At 42.5% G+C, this 20,144-nt stretch overlaps 3 protein-coding genes across 3 annotated transcripts in view; all 3 read left to right on the plus strand.

Annotated features, from left to right (window-relative positions):
• LOC134464175 (zinc finger protein OZF-like) overlaps positions 1-20,144 on the plus strand; it is a 134,989-nt gene that overhangs the window by 72,600 nt on the left and 42,245 nt on the right. The gene's annotated exons all lie outside the window — the stretch shown is intronic.
• Positions 1-20,144, plus strand: part of LOC134464169 (uncharacterized) — a 161,939-nt gene that overhangs the window by 72,598 nt on the left and 69,197 nt on the right. The window contains exon 2 of the mRNA XM_063217627.1: positions 7,223-7,640. Coding sequence (XP_063073697.1) covers positions 7,250-7,640 — 391 coding nt within the window. The 5' untranslated portion in view covers positions 7,223-7,249. The remainder of the gene's footprint in view (positions 1-7,222; positions 7,641-20,144) is intronic.
• LOC134464174 (zinc finger protein 658B-like) lies at positions 15,181-20,016 on the plus strand. Its single transcript, XM_063217633.1, has one exon. The coding sequence runs from the start codon at positions 15,212-15,214 to the stop codon at positions 16,904-16,906; it is 1,695 nt and encodes a 564-aa protein (XP_063073703.1). The 5' UTR covers positions 15,181-15,211; the 3' UTR covers positions 16,907-20,016.

Here is a 20,144-nt window from a genome sequence, read left to right on the forward strand (position 1 = left end):
TCGCGATTAAGTAGACCAGATCTGAGAGTCAATGGGAAAAATGAATGGGGAAACTGAGTATAGGACGGAGGGGAACCCAGGGGTTGTGAAAACCATATGGTTGAAACGACGGTGAAAAACTGATCAATCTAGACTACTTGGTTGTGTCATACGAGTCAAAATAAAGCTTTTTGAGCCACTTTTCTCACGGCTTTTTTGACAGAGCGCAGGCGCAGTAGTTCCATAACGGCACGAGAGCAACGGCTTTTCACAACTGAGCATGTGCATAATTTCGCGTGCGCCGATGCAGCCAAATGATTGGATCACTGGCAACGCAGCTCAGCAGGCACATTGGCTCTTGTTACCAGAAAGGCGGGAGATGTGCGGGTAGACGCCATATTTGCGTTACGAATCTTCACCGTTAATTTCAATGTACCTGTCCTATCTCCCCTTATTAGAATATTTCTGCCTGGAGCCTGATGACGTAACCGAGGATAATTCTACGGGGTGCCTTAGGGGACAGTAAGGTTGCATCTTCGCACAATATGCAGTAAGAGCAAGTTGATAATTATTGTCGTCAGAAAAGACTATGATGGGATTGTGCAAATATTGACAATAATTAAACGGAGACATTAAAACATCCAAGATGCATGACTGGTCTAAATATTCATAGGTCTATCCATTATGATCTTGAATAGGAAGTCGAAACGGTAATACACGCATTTCATTACCACTAAGTGGTCAGTAGATGGCGACTGTACACCGCAAATAACAGACAAAACATTAACGGTATCCAAGATCATAAATGGATAGGCCTATGGATATTTAGACCAGCACAGCAGCCCCAGTAGTACTACAAACAAAATAACTACGCATTAAAATATTCAGAGCCTCATGTCAATGCATAGTTCAAAAGAGATGAGAAACTGTCAATTCAATGGGCATATTTGACAACATTAGGCCTATGTTAAGTCATTTTGAGAATTGAAGTCTGATCTGATCATCTGAGACATTTTTAAAAGCCAAGTAACTGCACGATGTATGCTGGAGGGGGTAAATAATGATGTGAAGGCTGTTAGTGCTATTGAGTTAAAGCACAGTAGGCCTAGTACAAAACTTTGTCCACGCTTACCTTGAGCTATTACTAATCAGCAAACAAAATAGTACATGCTTGTGTGAAGCACCCTTTGATGATGACCAGTTGTGACATTAATAGGCCTACAGCATTCTTCTAGCCATCAACATGTTCTCACACTACTTATCCATCATCCAGCAAATAAAGGATGACACAGATACAGTTTGTTGAAATTAATTGTTTTTTTGTTTTTCATTCAGAATATTCCAAATACAATAAACATTTAGACAAGGCTAAAAACGTATTCACATTTTACATTCACATTCACATCTAAAATAGCCTAGACTAGGAACACACACACACACACACACACACACACACACACACACACACACACACACACACACACACACACACACACACACACACACACACACACACACACACACACACGTAGGTCTATATACAACAATGTTACTATATACAAGAATTTAGGCATATTAAACAAGAATTTACAAGTGCAATCTCCGGGGTTTGGTCTTAAAGATGTCAATGATTTCATCGTAATCCAGGGTTACAGTTAGTTCCCTCTCAAATGTTAAAAGGCACAGCGACCTCAGGCGAGAAGTAAGCATGGTGCTGCGATTGGCTGTTTTGATTCGCTTCACGCTAGAAAAGACTCGCTCTACAGTGCAGGAGGTCATCGGCAGCGTAATCATAGCCCTCAGGAAGGCATGGATGTTCGGAAACACCTCTTCGTTGCAAATGTCCAACACCTCTAACAGGCTTTTGAAAGAGTTTCCTCTGTCAAATGCCCTCTGTTTCATTTGCACAAAGACAGTCAGCTCTGCTTCTGTCAATGTGACATGGAAACGCTTACCAACTTCATTGAGGCGTTCGACGACACTGGCAAAGTCACCGGCGACTTGCCTCGTTGACATCAGATGAACGCACTCCATGAGCCCATACGTGTCGCTGTGAAACCGAGTATTCAGCTCATTGAGCTGACAGTCCATCAATTCATTGCAAATGGCCCGCAGGTCTGCATCGCAGCGCACCCTCTTAGACTTCCCCAATGAGGTCAGGACCACACTTCCCTCAAGTCGCTCTGGAAGTTTTCTGGAACGAGGGCGCACAGCGAGTGTATCCCAACTATCGATGTCATTTTCTGCCATTATCGTATTGGTCTTTTCCAGCATCTTTGTGAAGGCGCTGTCTCCTGACCGCATGTCAGTGAAGGCTTGTTTCAGGGTTTCAATTAAATCAACTGTGTCAGACACAGCTATGTTTACGGACTGCAGGCCCTTGGTGGCGAAATCAGACTTACTGAACAACTCCTTGAAAAGCACGAGTAGGAAAATGAATTTCTTGGTTCGAATTTGTTGTAGCAATGACTCGGCTTCAATTTCACTCTGCCCCTTCTCTGCATACTCTGCCAGTACTTCCAAAATCACGTCGTAGAGAGTGAAGACCTACAATGGAGTAGAGTACGTTTATTAATCCCGAAGGAAATTAAGGAGTCTGTCAAGTTAGGCTTATACACACACATAGGCCAACAAAATATAGGCCTACACAAGACCTGGCCTAATTGTACATTAGAGTAGCCAAAACATTACTCACCTTACTCACAGCTGTTGATCTTGAGGACCACCGGGTGTCACATCCCCTTTCCAGTTCCAACGGTCTGTCATCGGGTCGCATCTCTTTTTGAATATCCACGAAGCGAGCATGACGCTCGCTGCCACACATAAATGTGTGCAAATTGTTCAGTGTGTCGAAGAATTTGGACGCATCCTGCGATGTCCTTGCCACTGCTGCCAGGACCAGATTGAGTCTGTGGGAATGGCAGTGGACGTACTGCGCATGAGGATACGTTTCTTTAAGGATGGCCTGAACGCCTCCCTTGTGCCCGGACATCACTGAAGCTCCATCGAACCCGAACCCAACACAAAGTCGGGGGTCCAACTCGAACGGCGTCAACACGTCTTTGATTTTCCTGGCTATTGACGCCGCCGTCATGTCACCAGTGTCCACCAGCCCCACAACTCTTTCTCTCACGGTTCCCTTGTGCACGTACCTCAAACACACAGCCACTAACTGTTTTTTTGATATGTCCTTGCACTCGTCAGCAAGAATCGCGAAGTATGTCCCCTCGGTTTTAACTTCATCCTTGATGCGGCGTAGGAGGAGGGTGGCTGCTGCATCCAATAGCTCATTCTGGATGTCATGGCTGAGCATTTTTGCGTTAGCTGGGATGGTTTCCATGCGAGTTTGTATCTCCGGACTGTGGCGACAGAGTAGTTTGATCATTTCCAGAAAGTTTCCGACATTTGTCGATTCGTCGTCTGGGTTTTCCCTGTTACCACGCAGTGGTATCTCTTGTTTGGCACACGTAAGCAGCACATCCAAGATGACTTTGATGTGCGCGCGATTTCTTTGGATGATGTCCCCCTCCACATTGTGGATTTGATGAAGGACCGTGCCACGTTCCGAGGATGATGTCTGTTTGTAGTTGTTAAACTTCTCCAAAGAGAACCTGTGCCCCTTGCTGTTCTGATGTTTATCACACGCATGGGCTAGGTGCTTCCAGTCCTTGTACCCCTCCCTGAAAGTCTCCTCTCTACCCCTCTCGCCAAAGTGCCGGCACATTTGGCAAAACACAGAGTCTTTCTGAATGCTGTACTCCAGAAATCTGAATTTTTCGTACCAGTGTGGAGAAAAACACCTTGCCTTGTTTCCGAACATGGTTGTGGGAAAGCTCCTCAGTCTGGGCTGTGTCGGTGGCTCGTCAATGGCTGACAGGTCATCCACAGCAGCACTAGCACCACCCTCTCTGCTTAGTCTGCTAGCACTTGCACGATCCTCCGATCCAATGTTAGCGGCTGCTGGTCTCGAAGATACGGATGAAGTTGTGACACTGACGTTTCCGTTTCGCTCATTTTGAGGTTTTTTAAAGTAACGCAATAAAAACTGTTGAGCCATATCTCTGTCTGCATACACCAACACTAACTTCCGAAGTTCCGAAAGGCGGCTCTGAGATAGAAAGCAGCGGGAACATATTCAACTTACGCTGATGAGAAGATTACAATGTGATTGGTCCACTCACAATCGTCATAAGCATGAACTTTTTAAATATTTATTTCCCCCACACAATTCGTATATGTTTACAATTCCTTTGATCGTAGACTTGGAAAATTAATGGAAAATATAATTTCAAAAATATAATCGAGTATATATTTTTTTTCTTCTTTGAAAGATTTGGGTGGGCCTGGTCGGAAATGGGCGGGGAATGGGCGGGCCCAGGCCCACCCAGGCCCACCCATATCGCCGTGCCAGAACGACACTGCAGTCTTTTGAGCCGTTCCGGTGTGCAGCTATTCTGGACTTTACGGTCCCATTCACTTTAATTCATTTTTTTTTTAGTTTTACAGATTTCGGACCGTGCCGACGCCGCTGTCGTCGTGCGAGGAAAACAACAATTGTCTCGGGTGCTAAACATGGTCAGGGAACGGTTTGCTAAACAAGAATGCTATGTGTTGTGTCATTTCGAAGATAATTAAAGAACATCTTATTACAATGGGATTTCTCATAGGCATGGTTTTGCATGTCTCTTATCTCTTTTCATGTTGACTGTACTATGACCATTATAAGTTTACAAGGTGCACAGCGCACAGATGTATGCATACAAAAAGGAAGAATACATTTCACGGTGTAATTCTGAAAATAATTCACTTCAAAGTTAAGTATTATTACATAGGCACCATGGTCATCAATATGTGTAAGAACAAGTGAAAAAACAAATTCAAATCAAAGAGTGAGACTTAAGAGCCCTGTTAACATTAAGCTTCAAAATAGTACTAAAAATACACTAATACTAAATTTCTGGTAGTGTGCTGTCTATAATGGTTATTATTGTCAACAAAGTCAGATTCTGAACTCAATAAAAGAATTTACAGTGACTGTACGGTGAGCTAACAAGCTAACCGATTCAGCCATTAAGAATGAATGGGTATCTATAACAACAGCAAACGAAGTGCTAAAATAGTGCTAATAAAACAAAGATTCACCTTAAATCGAACAGATTGTGCCACTCATGATCACATATAAATGCAGCATTGAGTGCCTCAGCATCTGTCTACCTGAACACACTCTGTGTTGTTGGAACTCCAAATATATGATTATGGCATGTTTTCCTTTTGAATGTGTGTGCTCAGGGTGGGACAACACATTTTTGTTTCCTGTTGTGTCATGTGTCAAATTAACAGTGTAACAATAATTGTCATTCAAGCCACATTTCTGGTTTGTGATGAGTAATTGGCTACATTTCAAATAAGAATAATTAATGTGGAACGTTAACACAAAATGTGTCGGGTACAGTAAGCTTATTTTAAAGTGTTTATGAAACGAAAACAAACGGTCCCATTAAAGCCTTGTTTTTTCTGATTGCATCGATGAGACTTTCAACCCAATCATCCTGGAGGAACTTGTGAAAATGGCAACTCAAAGTGTGAATTCTGTGAAATTTGGTGTGACTAATGAGCTGGGCTGTGACATCATAGAGGGGAGTCCCTGGTTTGCTAGTATGGCGATCTGAGAAAACAACACACATTTGATGGACCCACATCTTATAAAGGAACCAAAATTCTGATACAAACATCAGCGTGTCGAAAAACCACACATCCAACCTCATGAGAAAAAAAAAACAGCAGCACAAATCTATTTCAGAGGCACTGATACATCTGCAGAAAGTGACATGTCTGACAGGCGAAGTGACGATTGTTGACATAGCCTGACAGTTCGTTTTGTTTATGGTTACGGTTGCTAAGGGCGCTTTGCCATGACATGGCGTGTGTATTTGTTGACAAATGGGGGGCATTTTGATTCAATTGCGCGATATAGTGTGATTGAAATGTATGTAGGCTACATGCAAAAATATCATCAACTAGAGAAAAAACTGAGGTATTAGGCTGTTGGAAAAACGCCCTATATAGCCTGAGTCCTCAGCATATTTTTAGCGTTTATCATTATTATTATTTTTTGTGCTCAAAGTCACAGGTGTCGCGTGTCCCTCAGCCGGACTCTGAGGACGAGGTGTGTCCAAACGTCAGCCACACGTGCACCACAATACTAAAAACAAACAATCAACGCTTCAAAGTAGGCCTACGGTATGTGCATCTCTGTTTATTCGCTAAGCAGTAGCCCAATCTGTGAGTTGGCTGTCCTCGACTGAGAGCACCACGCTGATGTGCGGATATCCTCCCAAAACCAATTTATTGACCAGTTGAATGGCAATGAATAAAAAGTGCATATTCCGAGAGCATTCGCATCGGTTTGGCATGTAATGTGCATTACCCTTTCCTGAAAACAACATACAAAGCAGATGGACAAGGTAAAACGAGTAGCCTAAAGCAAAGCAGTGCACTCACCTGTCTTCGTGCCCGAGCAGTTACAGGGGCAGTTTCAGTCTGCACGCCGGCGATGTCAATTGTTGGAACTGCTTGAGGCAATAGCATTCTCTTCAGTCCAACCATGCCCGCGACCTCCACATTTGTGGTGAAGCACAAGGGGTGGAAATGTGCCGAGCACAACAGTGACCAAGAGCTTGCTTCAAAACCACGCATTGGATCCACAGAGCCCTAGCTTGATTTAGCCTTCTCCTTGTCGGCCACAGTTCCATCATTCTTCACAGAAGGGAACTTGTGCAAAGATATTCCTTCTGTCAAGTAGCCATTTTTGCAGCTGGCACCGTTCGGCCCTCCAGCAACACACTGCTTGACACTGCGCTTTGTTTTGGTACTAGCCGCCATTGATCTGAACAAGGTGGAATGAGGTGAACTCACCCCTTCTATGTCACGCATATCATTTGCATAAAATTTGCATGTCACCAAAAAAACACTTTTTGGGAACGTTTTAACATGACTTTTAGGACAAAATATCACCCAGACAATATCCCATTTTATTCACAAGGCTTAGAACTTTCAGAATCTGTCCTGGAAATGGTCAAATTCCTTTACTTTGTTTTCGTTTCATAAACACTTTAACTGAATAGTTCACATATGTGACATTCCACACACTGTGTTAAAACCATTTTGTGCATGTGTCACATGTAGGGTTGCATATGTAAAAAACACAAACTTTGCCAGTAATTTTCATAATGTTTCTCTCCAGTTTCAAGGTCTGTAGAACACTACTAAGATGCCCTCTGCAGAAGTCAACTCTCCACTCCAGCTGATGAGGAGCATCAAAGAAGAGACAGAGGAGTTCAGCTTAGCTGACTCTCCATCCCAGCTAAACATAAAAGAAGAGGGAGAAGAATTCCCTGGTTCTCAAGAACAGCTGGAGATAAAAGAAGAGAGAGGAGAGTTTCCTGGTTCTCCAGAACAGCTGGAGATAAAAGAAGAGACAGAGCAGTTCCCTGGTTCTCCACCTCAGCTGAGGAGCGTAAAAGAGGACAGCGAGGAGACCCTGCGTTCTCTGTACAGTCTGAGGAGGGTATCTGTAGTGCTGGTGGACTGCTGTAGACCACAAGGACGGCAGGAGAACAATGAAGAGAACCACAGAGATGCCGAGGCAAGGAAGAGATCTGGTAAGACACAATAAATGCTCTAAATAGCAATGCTCACATGTGCAGGTTTTCCAACTTTATATATATAAAAAAAACTCTTTAAAAGAGTACATTTTAGACTTCTGAAAGAGATTATAGTATAGTAAGCTTAGTATATAGTACTTAACCTGAAGAAGGTCGGATGACCGAAACATGTTCAAGTTTGTTGGTGGAATGCAGTGTGCGGGATTCCTTTACACTTGAATAATAACCCCACTTAACTGGGATAATATCCTACGTACCTGCCCAACTACAGAGGTGTGCAAAAGCGTCTTTGTTGAACTGTTGCAGTAACAGCAAATTTAACCTGACTTTTGATGATGATATACCAGTAGTACAGTAGTATTATGGAAGACTGGTGAGAGATCAGAACTAGTGACATACAGTTGAGGACGATATTATTAGCCCCCCCGTCCTGAAATTAGGTGAATTCTGAGTGAGAATGACCATTATGAACCGTTTCTGTTATTCTGAAAACAAACACACTGATGGGGATAATGTCCAATGAGTTGAATTTGGATTTTTCTATTGTTACAATGAGTTTAAACAAAAAAGGCCAAAAACGACAAGGACAAAATTATTTGCCACCTGATCATTAGTCAATATTGCGCCATTTATGAACCAAAACTGACAACGGGCTCTGATACCAGGAATTTTGGCCCATTTCGTCACTGCAAAGTGTTCTAGCTGGTCCAAATAGCATGGATGCTGAGCATAGACATTTGCCACAGACTCTCAGTGGGATAGAGGACTGGACTATGAGCGGGTCATTCCAGTATCATGGTTTTAGTGTCCTTGAAGAACCTCTGAACTAATTGAAATGTATGCTTTGGGTTGCAATGTTGGTGGAAGACCCAGCAATCCAGTACTAGACCAAGATTCCCTGTGTCTGAGGCTGAATAACAGACTAAAAACTTGATGCCCCCACCACTATGTGTAACTGTGGAAACTGCTTCGTCTCATTAGACCAAAGAAGCATTAGACACCTGCCTAGATGATTATTATTGACCTGTCCTGGGAGTTTTTATTTCAAGAATGACCGCTGTTAGGGCTTCATCATATTGGGCTTTGGGGCCATCATCACAGAAGAACCCCTTTGGTGCATATCAGAGTGTTATTGAGCTTTGCCTGTGAACATTTGGAAGTCAAAAATTTGTTTTGAAAGTCCCTGCTTTCATCTGATGAGATTCAATTGCACCTGCTTTGATGCATGAATTCTGCTTCTGTCAGGTGGAGACAGGGATAGGCCTTAAACCTTTTTAACATGGTTTCCACAATTAAACTTGGTGGTGGATTCATCATTATGTGGCAGCCTCAGCCAAAGGAAACCTTGTTTGGGTGTATGGCACCATAAACAGAACAGAAGATTATGATGGTATGGGGAAGGTGACCATGCAAAAATATGCTCATAGAGGAAGCTAAGATCTTCACTGGATCTTTCAATAAGATAATAACCCAAAACTTACATCAAAAATAGTTCAAATGTTCATCAAGGATACTAAAACCATGGTCATGGAGTGGCTCTTATGGCCCGTGTACATCAAGCGCTACCTACGCGACCCAGGTAGCTGGGGTGGTTGAAGAAGTTTCGCCATGAATTTGTTTTATTCACTCTGGACGCTGCACTGACATGTTTGATTCAGCTAATCACATAAGGCTCTATCTTGACAGCCTGTAACATTCCTCAATATGAACGTTCCAATTGGTTTTCGCTGAACCGCGTTATAGCGAATTTGCTTAAGATTAGCTTGAGTATAATCGTCAAAATTCGCCCTGGTTGCTCTAGAAGCTTCGCTCCTGGCGAATTTGCTCGGGTAGCTTTATTTGCCTTCCCTCCATAGAGAAACAATGACTTCCGCCACGCAGGTCGCTTAGTTCGCCTTCGATGTACACGGGGCTTTAGAGTGCTAAAAATGAATGTCTATCCTCAACATCCATGCAATTTGGACCAGCTTAACTATTTGCAATGAAAAATGGTCCAAAATCCCTGGTAGGACATGTGCCAACATAGTTAAAAACTAATCAAAGTGCCTGGTGTCAATTTTGGTTAATAAATAGCACTGTATTGACTATTAATGATAAGGGGGCTAATAATTTTGTCCTTGCCATTTTTATCTTTTTTGTTTAAACTCATTGTAACAATAGAAAAGTCCAAATTCAACTTATTGGATACTATCTCCATGTTGTATTAGTTTCCAGAATAACATACATTTATTAATAATGGTCATTCTCAATGATTAATCAAGAGAGATGTCTAATTTCAGGAGGAGGGCTAATAATATCGCCCTCAACTGTGTGTTACTACCACAAGTCAGAAACCTTTGGGACTTCCACTGAAATATATTCAAATATAAAAATAATGCTGTATGTGTTCATATGTAATAGTACATACTGAATAATAATAATTATTATCACTCAACTAGCTTGTATTTCTGCAAAAAGAGCAAATGTGGACATGCTTGTGACTCGACTGGGGCAGCTCAAGCACTGGTGTAGTAGATGGTCATCAAAGAGAATGTGACCGTGTGTATGTGTTGTTGTTCCTTGAAGGCTGAAAGAGAGCCTTCCAGCCCGTCTAGCCCCAGTTTACAAATAATAAAACCTAACATCTCAATATTTTTAGATTTTAACGATAACTATACCCCCCCCACCTTTTCTGCGGTGCAAAAACTTTTTTTTTAAAGTAAGCTAAAATGGTAGCATGGTAAACCAGCGCCACCCGCTGGGCGACAAAACTTTTCAGCTGCGAGTGGGTCTGGCCTCGGATCTGAGAACGTTTTGAACACTGTGCCTTGAGTCTGGCAAAACCATTTACAATGCAGAGATTTGTTTTGAAACAAAGCGGGCGGGGTTTTGAGGGAGTGATGACGAAGCTTGCAACACCGTTGGGAAAGCACATCAACGGCAAAGATCGCCGATTTGTCAGAGCGCCGGCACAGTTTGAAAAAACAACAGGTTGTTCTCATCAGCAATCGTCCGAGGTATCGTTCATCAGGGCCAGACTAAATTACTCCGGTCTCACATTTAGGTTGGTTTATCAGGCTACTAAAATGGGGCATTCTGCGACTATCTGACGGACAGTTTTAACTTTTGTGGTCACCCTGTGCACTTCAACATGACTGAAGAAATAGGAGCATATCCATCTTATGAAACACACAAATTAAGCATAGAAATAAGACATAGGCTACTTGAAATTTATTGTTGTTTCATATTGGGTAAAAGGAATAGATTCATCATTGACCTAATGTACCAGGGGACTTAAAAAAGCAAATATATGAGCATGACAAATACATGAGCATGACCCTAATACTGGGGCTCTCGTTTGTTAAATCATAATTCAAATCATAATTCATCATTCATAATTCAAATCCTTAACTTTTTCACCCACCGGTCACAGTGGCTAGCGGTTTTCCCGAGACACTAGCCATTCCGCTATTCCACTAGCCACAGATTTTATATTGTTATCACGATAGTGTACATCTAACCTGAGAAGATGAGGTGCTAAAGCAAGATGTGTGTATAGCTTTCTACGTAGAAATAAATCAAGCAAACAGACACAGAGTTACTGAGGTTTCTCTTGAACTTAGGGCTGGGCGATATTGAGAAAAACAATAATCTCGATTAGTGTCTGCTATATCTCGATATACGATACATATCTCGATATCTATGCAAGGGAAAAAAAAACTTAAAAAAAAAAAAAAAAGCTCGGTGGCTATCTAGCCAAAAGATGTTCAATGTTGAAATTACAATGTCATTTTTTGTTCTGTTTGTTATTTTAAGGAAGATAATATGTACAAAAATAAAAAATATAACAAAGCATCAAAATGCTTAAACCATGTGAGATCAAAGGCTAGACTAGAGTCACACTTGCCTGGTTAACACCAGACCTAATCACAAACGATTGTGTAGAACCAAAGAAAATGGAATCTTGTACAAGAACCACAACTAGCTGGTGTGGCCAGGAGTGGCACTGCAGCTATGTTATCACAGCCAAGTAAATAATGAATGGGTGCCAATGGGGCTGTACCCTTCTCATAGAACTATCTGCCCGTGTGATTTTTTCCCTGGAAACAATGGAGTCGTGTTCGATAGATATGAGTAAGTGAAAGCATTTGCCGACACGTTTGCATCTTGTCAAGTGTTACATTCGTGAAAATGACCCTTATTTCAACTATAGCAATGACATAACACGTGACAATCGACTTTACGGCACTACGCCATTTGTTTTGTAGTTTTAAGTCTGACTTCAGATGTCGATGTGTTTAAAGTTATGTTAGGATTGTTGCGGACACCTGTTATTTATTGCATTTAAGGTGGTGGAAAAGCGGCATGTGTACATGGGGTAAAGGAAATGACTGCGCTCATCCTTAAGAATTTGGGCACCTTCAATTAACATGTTGGACGGCGGTGGGGGGTTTTGAGGTGTGTGACCGTAGATGTCTCTGCTAGGATCAGTCAGAGTACGTCTCTCTTCAGCTCTGGTCGTGAATAGTCGCAAAGATTCCTCAGCCAGCAGGTATTAGCCGAATGCTAGCGTGTTGCAGGACAAAACTAACACGTCTTTGGGAGAACAAAGCCATGTCAGGAACCTTTAACTTCACTTCTAATACAACGTTCATGATAAGGTACAGAATGTGCACACATCTTTACAAACCAGAGAACAGAACCGTCACAAATCCCTGCTGAGCCATTTAGCCCAATAGGCTCCCATTCATCTTTTACTTGGCTGCGTTCGCCAACGGGGCTATAATGGGAGCCAATGAGAGACGCCTATCTCATAGCTTAGACAATTTCTGGTAGAACTAAGTTCCCAGGCTAGAGTTCCCAGGCTAGAGTCAGACAGGAGTCAGGCCCGTTGCTCCGGACCGCTTCCAGGCAGAACGAAAATAAACCGGTCTTTGTTCCTAGACGGCACTATTTGTGAAGCGAGGGGTGCCTCGTCAGTATGCAGTGGTGATAAACTGAGAAAACGGCAGTAATAAACGCGTATTAGTGTCACTGTATGCACTTATAAAACAGCGGTAACTTTCTAGACACACTTAAATCATATTTTAGTTGGTTATTATCATTTCGAAGCGGTTTCCAATGATTGGGAAACGCATCACGGCTGTATTAGCACAGCCGGTTTACCCCACTCTGGTTGTATGGGACAAAGATGTCTGACAAAAAGCGTCACAGACGGGCAGACCAACGCACAAAGCCTCTAGAGATGCTCCTCATCAGAGGCTCTAAATCCGAAATAACGGCATATTATTGAGCCGTTCGTCCTTTTCTTTGGAACAAATTCTGCTGTTTCGGCTTCTTCTGTGGGCGCCGCCATGTTGAAAGAGTTTATCAACACAAACACACGCCGCTACACGCAAGGGGAGGGGGAGGAGCAGGGGGAGGGGAGAGCCAGCTCTGTTGGGGGGAAACACACGCAAGGAGGAGGCGGGGCGGACCGCTCCACAGCACAGAAGGGAAATCAGAGTGGCGAAATCTTACGCATTTACAGTCTAAACTCGATATATTCGATATGTCAAAATACTAATCGATTTCATAAAACTTCTCGAGAAACCGTAAAACTCAATTAACCGCCCAGTCCTACTTGAACTACATATAAACAATTGATACACAATGTGAAAACACCAGATTATAGGCTACATATGATGCGTATGTCATACCAAGGAGTAAGCAATAAGCTGCCAGCCAAATTGGCACGTGACATTGAAAGTGTTAAGCTTACCAGCCACAGCCAAGTTTTACCAGCATTTGGCAGGTTGGCAGGTGCCAGTGTTAAGGCCTGAATCAAATCGTAGTTCATAATTGTAGTTCATAATTGTAAGTACACCTTGATAGTGTACCAGGCATAGTGCCTACTATGCAAGTTTTACCTGAGAGAAAAAAATACTTGAGCCTAATTAGATACATTAGTCAAATAAAATTATTGTTGCAATAGGCCTATTCAGACGTGTGCTCTGCTTTTAATGTAGACATCTAGGCTGATGAAGCCTAAACATAAGCTGTTAAGGGGGCGATACCTCTGGATTGTACAGGTAACTGTTAATCCCTGCTGGGCATTGCTGCCTGTCACACCTCCTGCGGTTCCCATGAGTCAGCGAAAGAAAATAAGACTTGTGACACAAACATCTTTATTGTATCAATTAATTGGCAATCATAGGCAATACACATTCATAAACTTGATGCATACACAGGAGGTGTCTTCCTCAACCACCTTCGCAGGTAGCTGTAGCCTTACACCAGAAGCAGATGTCGTCAGGTGATATCCAGCCTTTTCTGCGGTGTTTCGGCCCTGAATCCCACTCCAACTGGTGTTCCTCCTCTCTCTTACACACAATGCATACGTTCCATACCATTTACCACTACCATCACATTATAAGTATTCATTATGACTGGGGAAATTGCATTTTCCATACATGACAACGTGGATCCATGTCCATGTCCGCCATTTTGGATGACCAGAAATAGATTTTTTTTTTGTACTTTCGTCATACGAGCAAATATTAGTTTATGACTTAGTAAATGTTCATGAATAGATCAAATTTGGCAATGAGGACTAAGGGGATTGGAGCACGACAGAAAGCAGAGAGTTTATTATTTGTTCAGATGTTTGTTTGGTTGTGTTTACTCCATGGTTTCCTCCATGTGCTGTGTGTGCAGCGGGGAACCAGCTGGTGGGACAACAGTAAGTGGCCAGTCCCCCCCCTGACAGCTGACACTTTATTTATTCAAAGTGACTTACAACTATTATTTTTCAGGGTATTGGTTACAGTCCCTTGAGCAATGTGGTGTTAGGTGCCTTGCTCAAGGATACTTCAGCCATGAATGGAGATGTAGGGAAAGGTCAGGGGGGGTTTGACCCGGCAACCCCTAGATTGAAAGACCAACTCTCTAACCACTAGGCCACGGCTCCAGTGTTAATTTCGTCAACCATGACTATGACTAAAATATTTCGTCAATGCCCTTTTTTGATTTTCGTCATTTAGACTAAGACTAAGACTAAATTGGGAAGGCAATGACTAAAATATGACTAAGACTAAAATTGATTTTCGTCATTGTGACTAAGACTGAGACTAAATTTTAAAAAGCTGACGAAATTAACACTGGTATTAAATAAAATAGAGAAAAAGAGAACCAGTGTGTGAAGAGGTTTTATTCTGTACAGTGTCATATATGTTAAAAAAAGAAGCAGTGTGCGGAGAAGGTTTATTCTCTACAGTCAATGATATATGTTAAAAGTGTGTGGAGAAGTTCTGTAATGTACAATGTTGACTAAAATGACGAAAATGACTAAAAATTGACTAAGACTAAAATTGATTTTCGTCATTTAGACTAAGACTAAGACTAAGACTAAATTGGGAAGGCAATGACTAAAATATGACTAAGACTAAAATTGATTTTCGTCATTGTGACTAAGACTACGACTAAATAAAAAAAAGCTGACAAAATTAACACTGCACGGCTCAGTAAAAGAACAGAAAGTGGGAGGGGTAAATCTTCACACTGTTGTGACTGTCTTGTTGTTAATTTCATATTAATATTCATGTCCATTAATGTCCATTCTACTCCTCACAGGGCATCAGCTACACTGCGGTTCCAGTGGAGAGGAGTTTCGTGGAAAAACACATTCTGCTGCCCTGACTACAAAGGGGCCGTACGTCTGCAGGCAGTGTGGCAAGAGCGTTAAGACAAAACAGGAGCTCCAACGCCATCAGCGTGTTCACACTGGGGAGAAACCATTTTCATGCACAGACTGTGGAAAGAGTTTCTCACAGTCTTCTAACCTCTACAGACATCGTCGCTTTCACACTGGAGAGAGGCCGTTCCCTTGCAGTCAGTGTGACAAGAGCTTTAAGACAAAACAAAAACTCCAAATCCACCTGCACATTCACACAGGGGAGAAACCATCGTCATGCACCGACTCTGAAAAGAGTTTCTCAAGGTCTTCTGCACTTCACATACATCGTCACATTCACACTGCAGAGAAGCCGTATGCTTGCAGTCAGTGTAGCAAGAGCTTTAAGACAAAGCAGGAGCTCCACAGCCACCAGCGTGTTCACACAGGGGAGAAACCATTTCCATGCAAAGATGGTGGAAAGAGTTTCTCACACTCTTCTGGCTTTCACAAGTATCGCTGCATTCACACTGGACAGATGTCGTACGCTTGCAGTCAGTGTAACAAGAGCTTTAAGACAAAATCAGATCTCCAAAGGCACCAGATTGTTCACACAGGGGAGAAACCGTTTTCATGCACAGACTGTGGAAAGAGTTTCTCACAGTCTTCTCACCTCTACAGACATCGTCGCTTTCACACTGGAGAGAGGCCGTTCCCTTGCAGTCAATGTAGCAAGAGCTTTAAGACAAAGCAGGAGCTCCACAGCCACCCGTGTGTTCACACAGGGGAGAAACCATTTCCATGCAAAGATGGTGGAAAGAGTTTCTCACACTCTTCTGGCTTTCACAAGTATCGCTGCATTCACACTGGACATATGTCGTACGCTTGCAGTCAGTGTAACAAGAGCTTTAAGACAAAATCAGATCTCCAAAGGCACCAGATTGTTCACACAGGGGAGAAACCATTTTCATGCACAGACTGTGGAAAGAGTTTTTCACAGTCTTCTAACCTCTACAGACATCGTCGCTTTCACACTGGAGAGAGGCCGTTCCCTTGCAGTCAGTGTGACAAGAGCTTTAAGACAAAACAAAACCTCCAAATCCACCTGCACATTCACACAGGGGAGAAACCATTGTCATGCACCGACTGTGAAAAGAGTTTCTCAAGGTCTTCTGCACTTCACATACATTGTCGCATTCACACTGTAGAGAAGCCGTATGCTTGCAGTCAGTGTGACAAGAAATTTAAGACAAAACCAGAGCTCCAAATCCACCAGTGTGTTCACACAGGGGAGAAACCATTTTCATGCACAGACTGTGGAAAGAGTTTCTCACATTCTTCTACTCTCCACATACATCGCCGTATTCACACTGGACAGAGGCCGTACGCTTGCAGTCAGTGTGGCAAGAGCTTTAAGACAAAATATGAGCTCCAAATCCACCAACGTGTTCATACAGGGGAGAAACCATTTTCATGCACAGGCTGTGGAAAGAGTTTCTCGCGGTCTTCTAACCTCCACACACATCATCGCATTCACACTGGAGAGAGGCCGTATGCTTGCAGTCAGTGTGACAAGAGTTTCATATGGTCTTCTCACCTTAAGAAACACTTGTTGTCACACTTGAGAAAGTAAATCATTGCACCAATCAAGACTGCTCGCTGTTAGCCCCACCATCAAACCCTGGTTAACCAGAGATGTCAAGCAACTCCTCAATAAGAAAAAGAAGCTTTTAAGGAGGGCAACTTGACAGAGCTGAGGAGTGGCATCTAGATGTATAGGCCAGCGATGTTGAAGAATCTTTAAAAAGGTCCTGGTTCTGGTTCGTGATCCGTATCACCACCAGAGTTTAATCACTTGTTCCTTGGGTCATTATCAACAACTCCACAGAGTTTCAGCCGAATCCGTTCATAACTTTTTGAGTTATCCTGCTGACAAACAGACAGACAGACAGACAAACCAACCAGCCGGAAACATTACCTAAAAAACCCAGATGGGCAATGCTAAAGAGGCAGGGGATCAAAACATCACTGAGTGTGGAAAGAAGAGAAGTCAATAGTCTCTTTTCCATTGGGTTCCGCGTTCCGGTGCGGGCTTTGTAAATATTCATGAAACTTGACAGGGGGTCGATGGTGCTGTTTCGCACGCATTTCCATACATCAGGGACTAGAACTGGGCCGTATGATCAGCTGCTGCAACTAGCCGCGACAACACCGTGTTTTCACGCCATGGTGAATCTAAGCCCTAATCTAAACAATAGGACCTATAGGACTAAATATAACCAGCGATCTCCTTCTCTTAGACCCATAGACATGTGTTTGGGCTTGTTCGAAAGCTGCGAATCTTAGCTTTTCATAGGTTTTTACGGAACGTTTTTATGTTCTTTCAATCCAAAGTTATATAACTTTAAGCGGCCGCTGTTTCAAGCGAAAAAATAGCGCTTTCCAACCATTTTTTTGGTCTCGTCATTTTTTCCCAAACAGCCAGCGATCACCTTAACCTAGACCTACAGACATGTGTTAGGGTTTGTTCAAAAGCTGAGATTCTTAGCTTTTTACAGGTTTTTACGGCACGTGTTTATGTTCTTTAAATCCAAAGTTATTTAACTTTAAGCGGTCGCCACTTCAAGTAGCCTAAACAATGGCGTTGTTCTCCAGCCGGATAGAGAGGAAATCTTTTTTGTCATGGCTGTGTTCTTTGTTCCTTCCAATAAACCACAGTTGTCTTTTTCATTCGAAATTTTCATTTTTACATTTAATTTAATAACAGCAAATTCTCCATCCCTCTGCAGGTTCGTATATGAAGATATGTCCAATGAAAAGGGCTACTTTAGTGTGCCCTATTTTGCATGGTGGTAAAAAAAACCGACTTCTCACAAGGAGGAGGTGTGGAGCTTTGGAAATAGCATGATTTTAAAATAATAGCCTAATAGGCTAATAATATAACTCCTTGACCAAGGACTGGAGTTAGGCTACTTTAAAGAACATTGCTTGAGCAAATGTTCTCTGTCAAAACTGCCCACAGAAAAGCGATGTTGATTTTTAGAGTGCGTGGGTGGGGATAGGTGTTTGCACATGCCGGTAAATCCTAACACAGGCAACATAGCCTAGTGGAACTAAGCTCCGCACGCCTCGAACCACGTCTTTCGCGATTCTATAATCGCCCCTGTTTGAGCCCTGTTTGAGCTGATGATGGGTGTGTATGGGTGGAGTAAATGCAAAAAGAAACGAAACCACGCCCCAGCACTGCGCAGCCCCGTTCTAACACGGCTAGTCGAAATGGGGCTAATGGCCAATGACCTAAACCAGTTCTACAACCGGTTTGGCAACCCTGCCACAGGGGGAGGCATTTCACTTGTCACCTATTAAGCCCACACACACACACACACACACAGACTCTTTGCCATCATATGTGGTTGTTCAAATATGCCTGCACTTATTAATCAGACATATTCAATTGTGTTGCATACTAATGTGAGCTGTTTCATTAGCCTGGGCCCATTCATAACTGTGGCACATCAAATTTCATGTTCAAGTCTTGTTACGTTATACATTAATGTTGTATGTGGGCCAACTGTAATACTCATTTGAAATGATCTGGTGGGCCGAATGAAATGACTTTGTGGGCCAAATTTGGGGTGGGCTGGTGGTGAAGGTTACACATGTCAATTATTCCAAGAGTGTGTATGTACTGTATGTGTGTGTAGGGACATTCAAACGTATCAGCAATGCAGATATACACAGTAATGGAACAGAGCTATGCACAGCCAACTACAACAGCAATGGAACAGAGCTATGCACAGCCAACTACAACAGTAATGGAACAGAGCTATGCACAGCCAACTACAACAGTAATGGGAAGTAGTGGTGGAACTGTACATGCTTTAAGTAGAGATGCAGCGGATCCTGATTTTTAGGATCCTGCCAGATACCGGATCCACTGCTTAAATCCTGGCGGATTCAGAACCGGATACCGCATCCTACGAAAGGGTTGAAACACATAGCCTACTTACATATGTGGGCCCTTTTTATTACGTCGGCTCAAACAATTTTTTAGACTCATTGGCTTACTGACAAAGTGCCTTCAACGGCCGCTTCCAAAGGGCTTTCACTCCATGCAGCAATTGGGGTTGTGAAAGACTGACTGAAAAGCCTAAGCTACGTAAAAACTAGAGATGCACCAGATCCTGATTTTTAGGATCCTACCGGATACCGGATCCACTGCTTAAGATCCTGCCGGACCCTGTGAAAAACCCTATTATCCTGCCAGATCCTGAACAGGATCTTGGATCCAGTGCATCTCTAGTTTTAACAACAAATGTATTTTAAAGAATAAATGAAGACTTTTAACAATAAAAAAGAACAAACAATGGAATTTTAAGCAACATTGGTATTTATTCACATATTCCTCTTTCTGTATTGTCTCTGGTGGTAGACGTTTATATTGCTATTGGCTCTAAAAAAAGAGCGGTTTGTAGGCTAAGCTGATGTGTTTATGTATGGGCATCATAACAGCATTAGAATAACAATATAACAGCACAGCATGATAAAGTCATGGTAGGCCACAGTACATCTCATAAAGAGGTTTATATTGTGCTTGCTTTCCAAGCGTGAGCCTTTTCTATGCTATGCCTTATTGCATTAGAAGCATCATAACAGCATGCACATACAGATACAGACATGATATCAGGCATCACAGGGTTTTATTGTTGTCAATTTCTTTGAATAAATGACCAAGACAAGAAATGCAGTGAACAATTCTTTCTTTACTTAACTGTCAAATCCCTAAGTGCGTCCAATATGCAACCTTTCTTCCTTCACTTGTGCTTGTAGCCTCATACCAGGAAGTAATATGTCACAACGACATCACTGAC

This window comes from Engraulis encrasicolus, chromosome 15 (genome assembly GCF_034702125.1).
Source record: "Engraulis encrasicolus isolate BLACKSEA-1 chromosome 15, IST_EnEncr_1.0, whole genome shotgun sequence".
NCBI lineage: Eukaryota > Metazoa > Chordata > Actinopteri > Clupeiformes > Engraulidae > Engraulis > Engraulis encrasicolus.

Bases quoted from the DNA above. Each gene is read 5' to 3' on its own strand.
- LOC134464174 (XM_063217633.1), top strand. From the start codon at position 15,212: ATGTCCATTCTACTCCTCACAGGGCATCAGCTACACTGCGGTTCCAGT.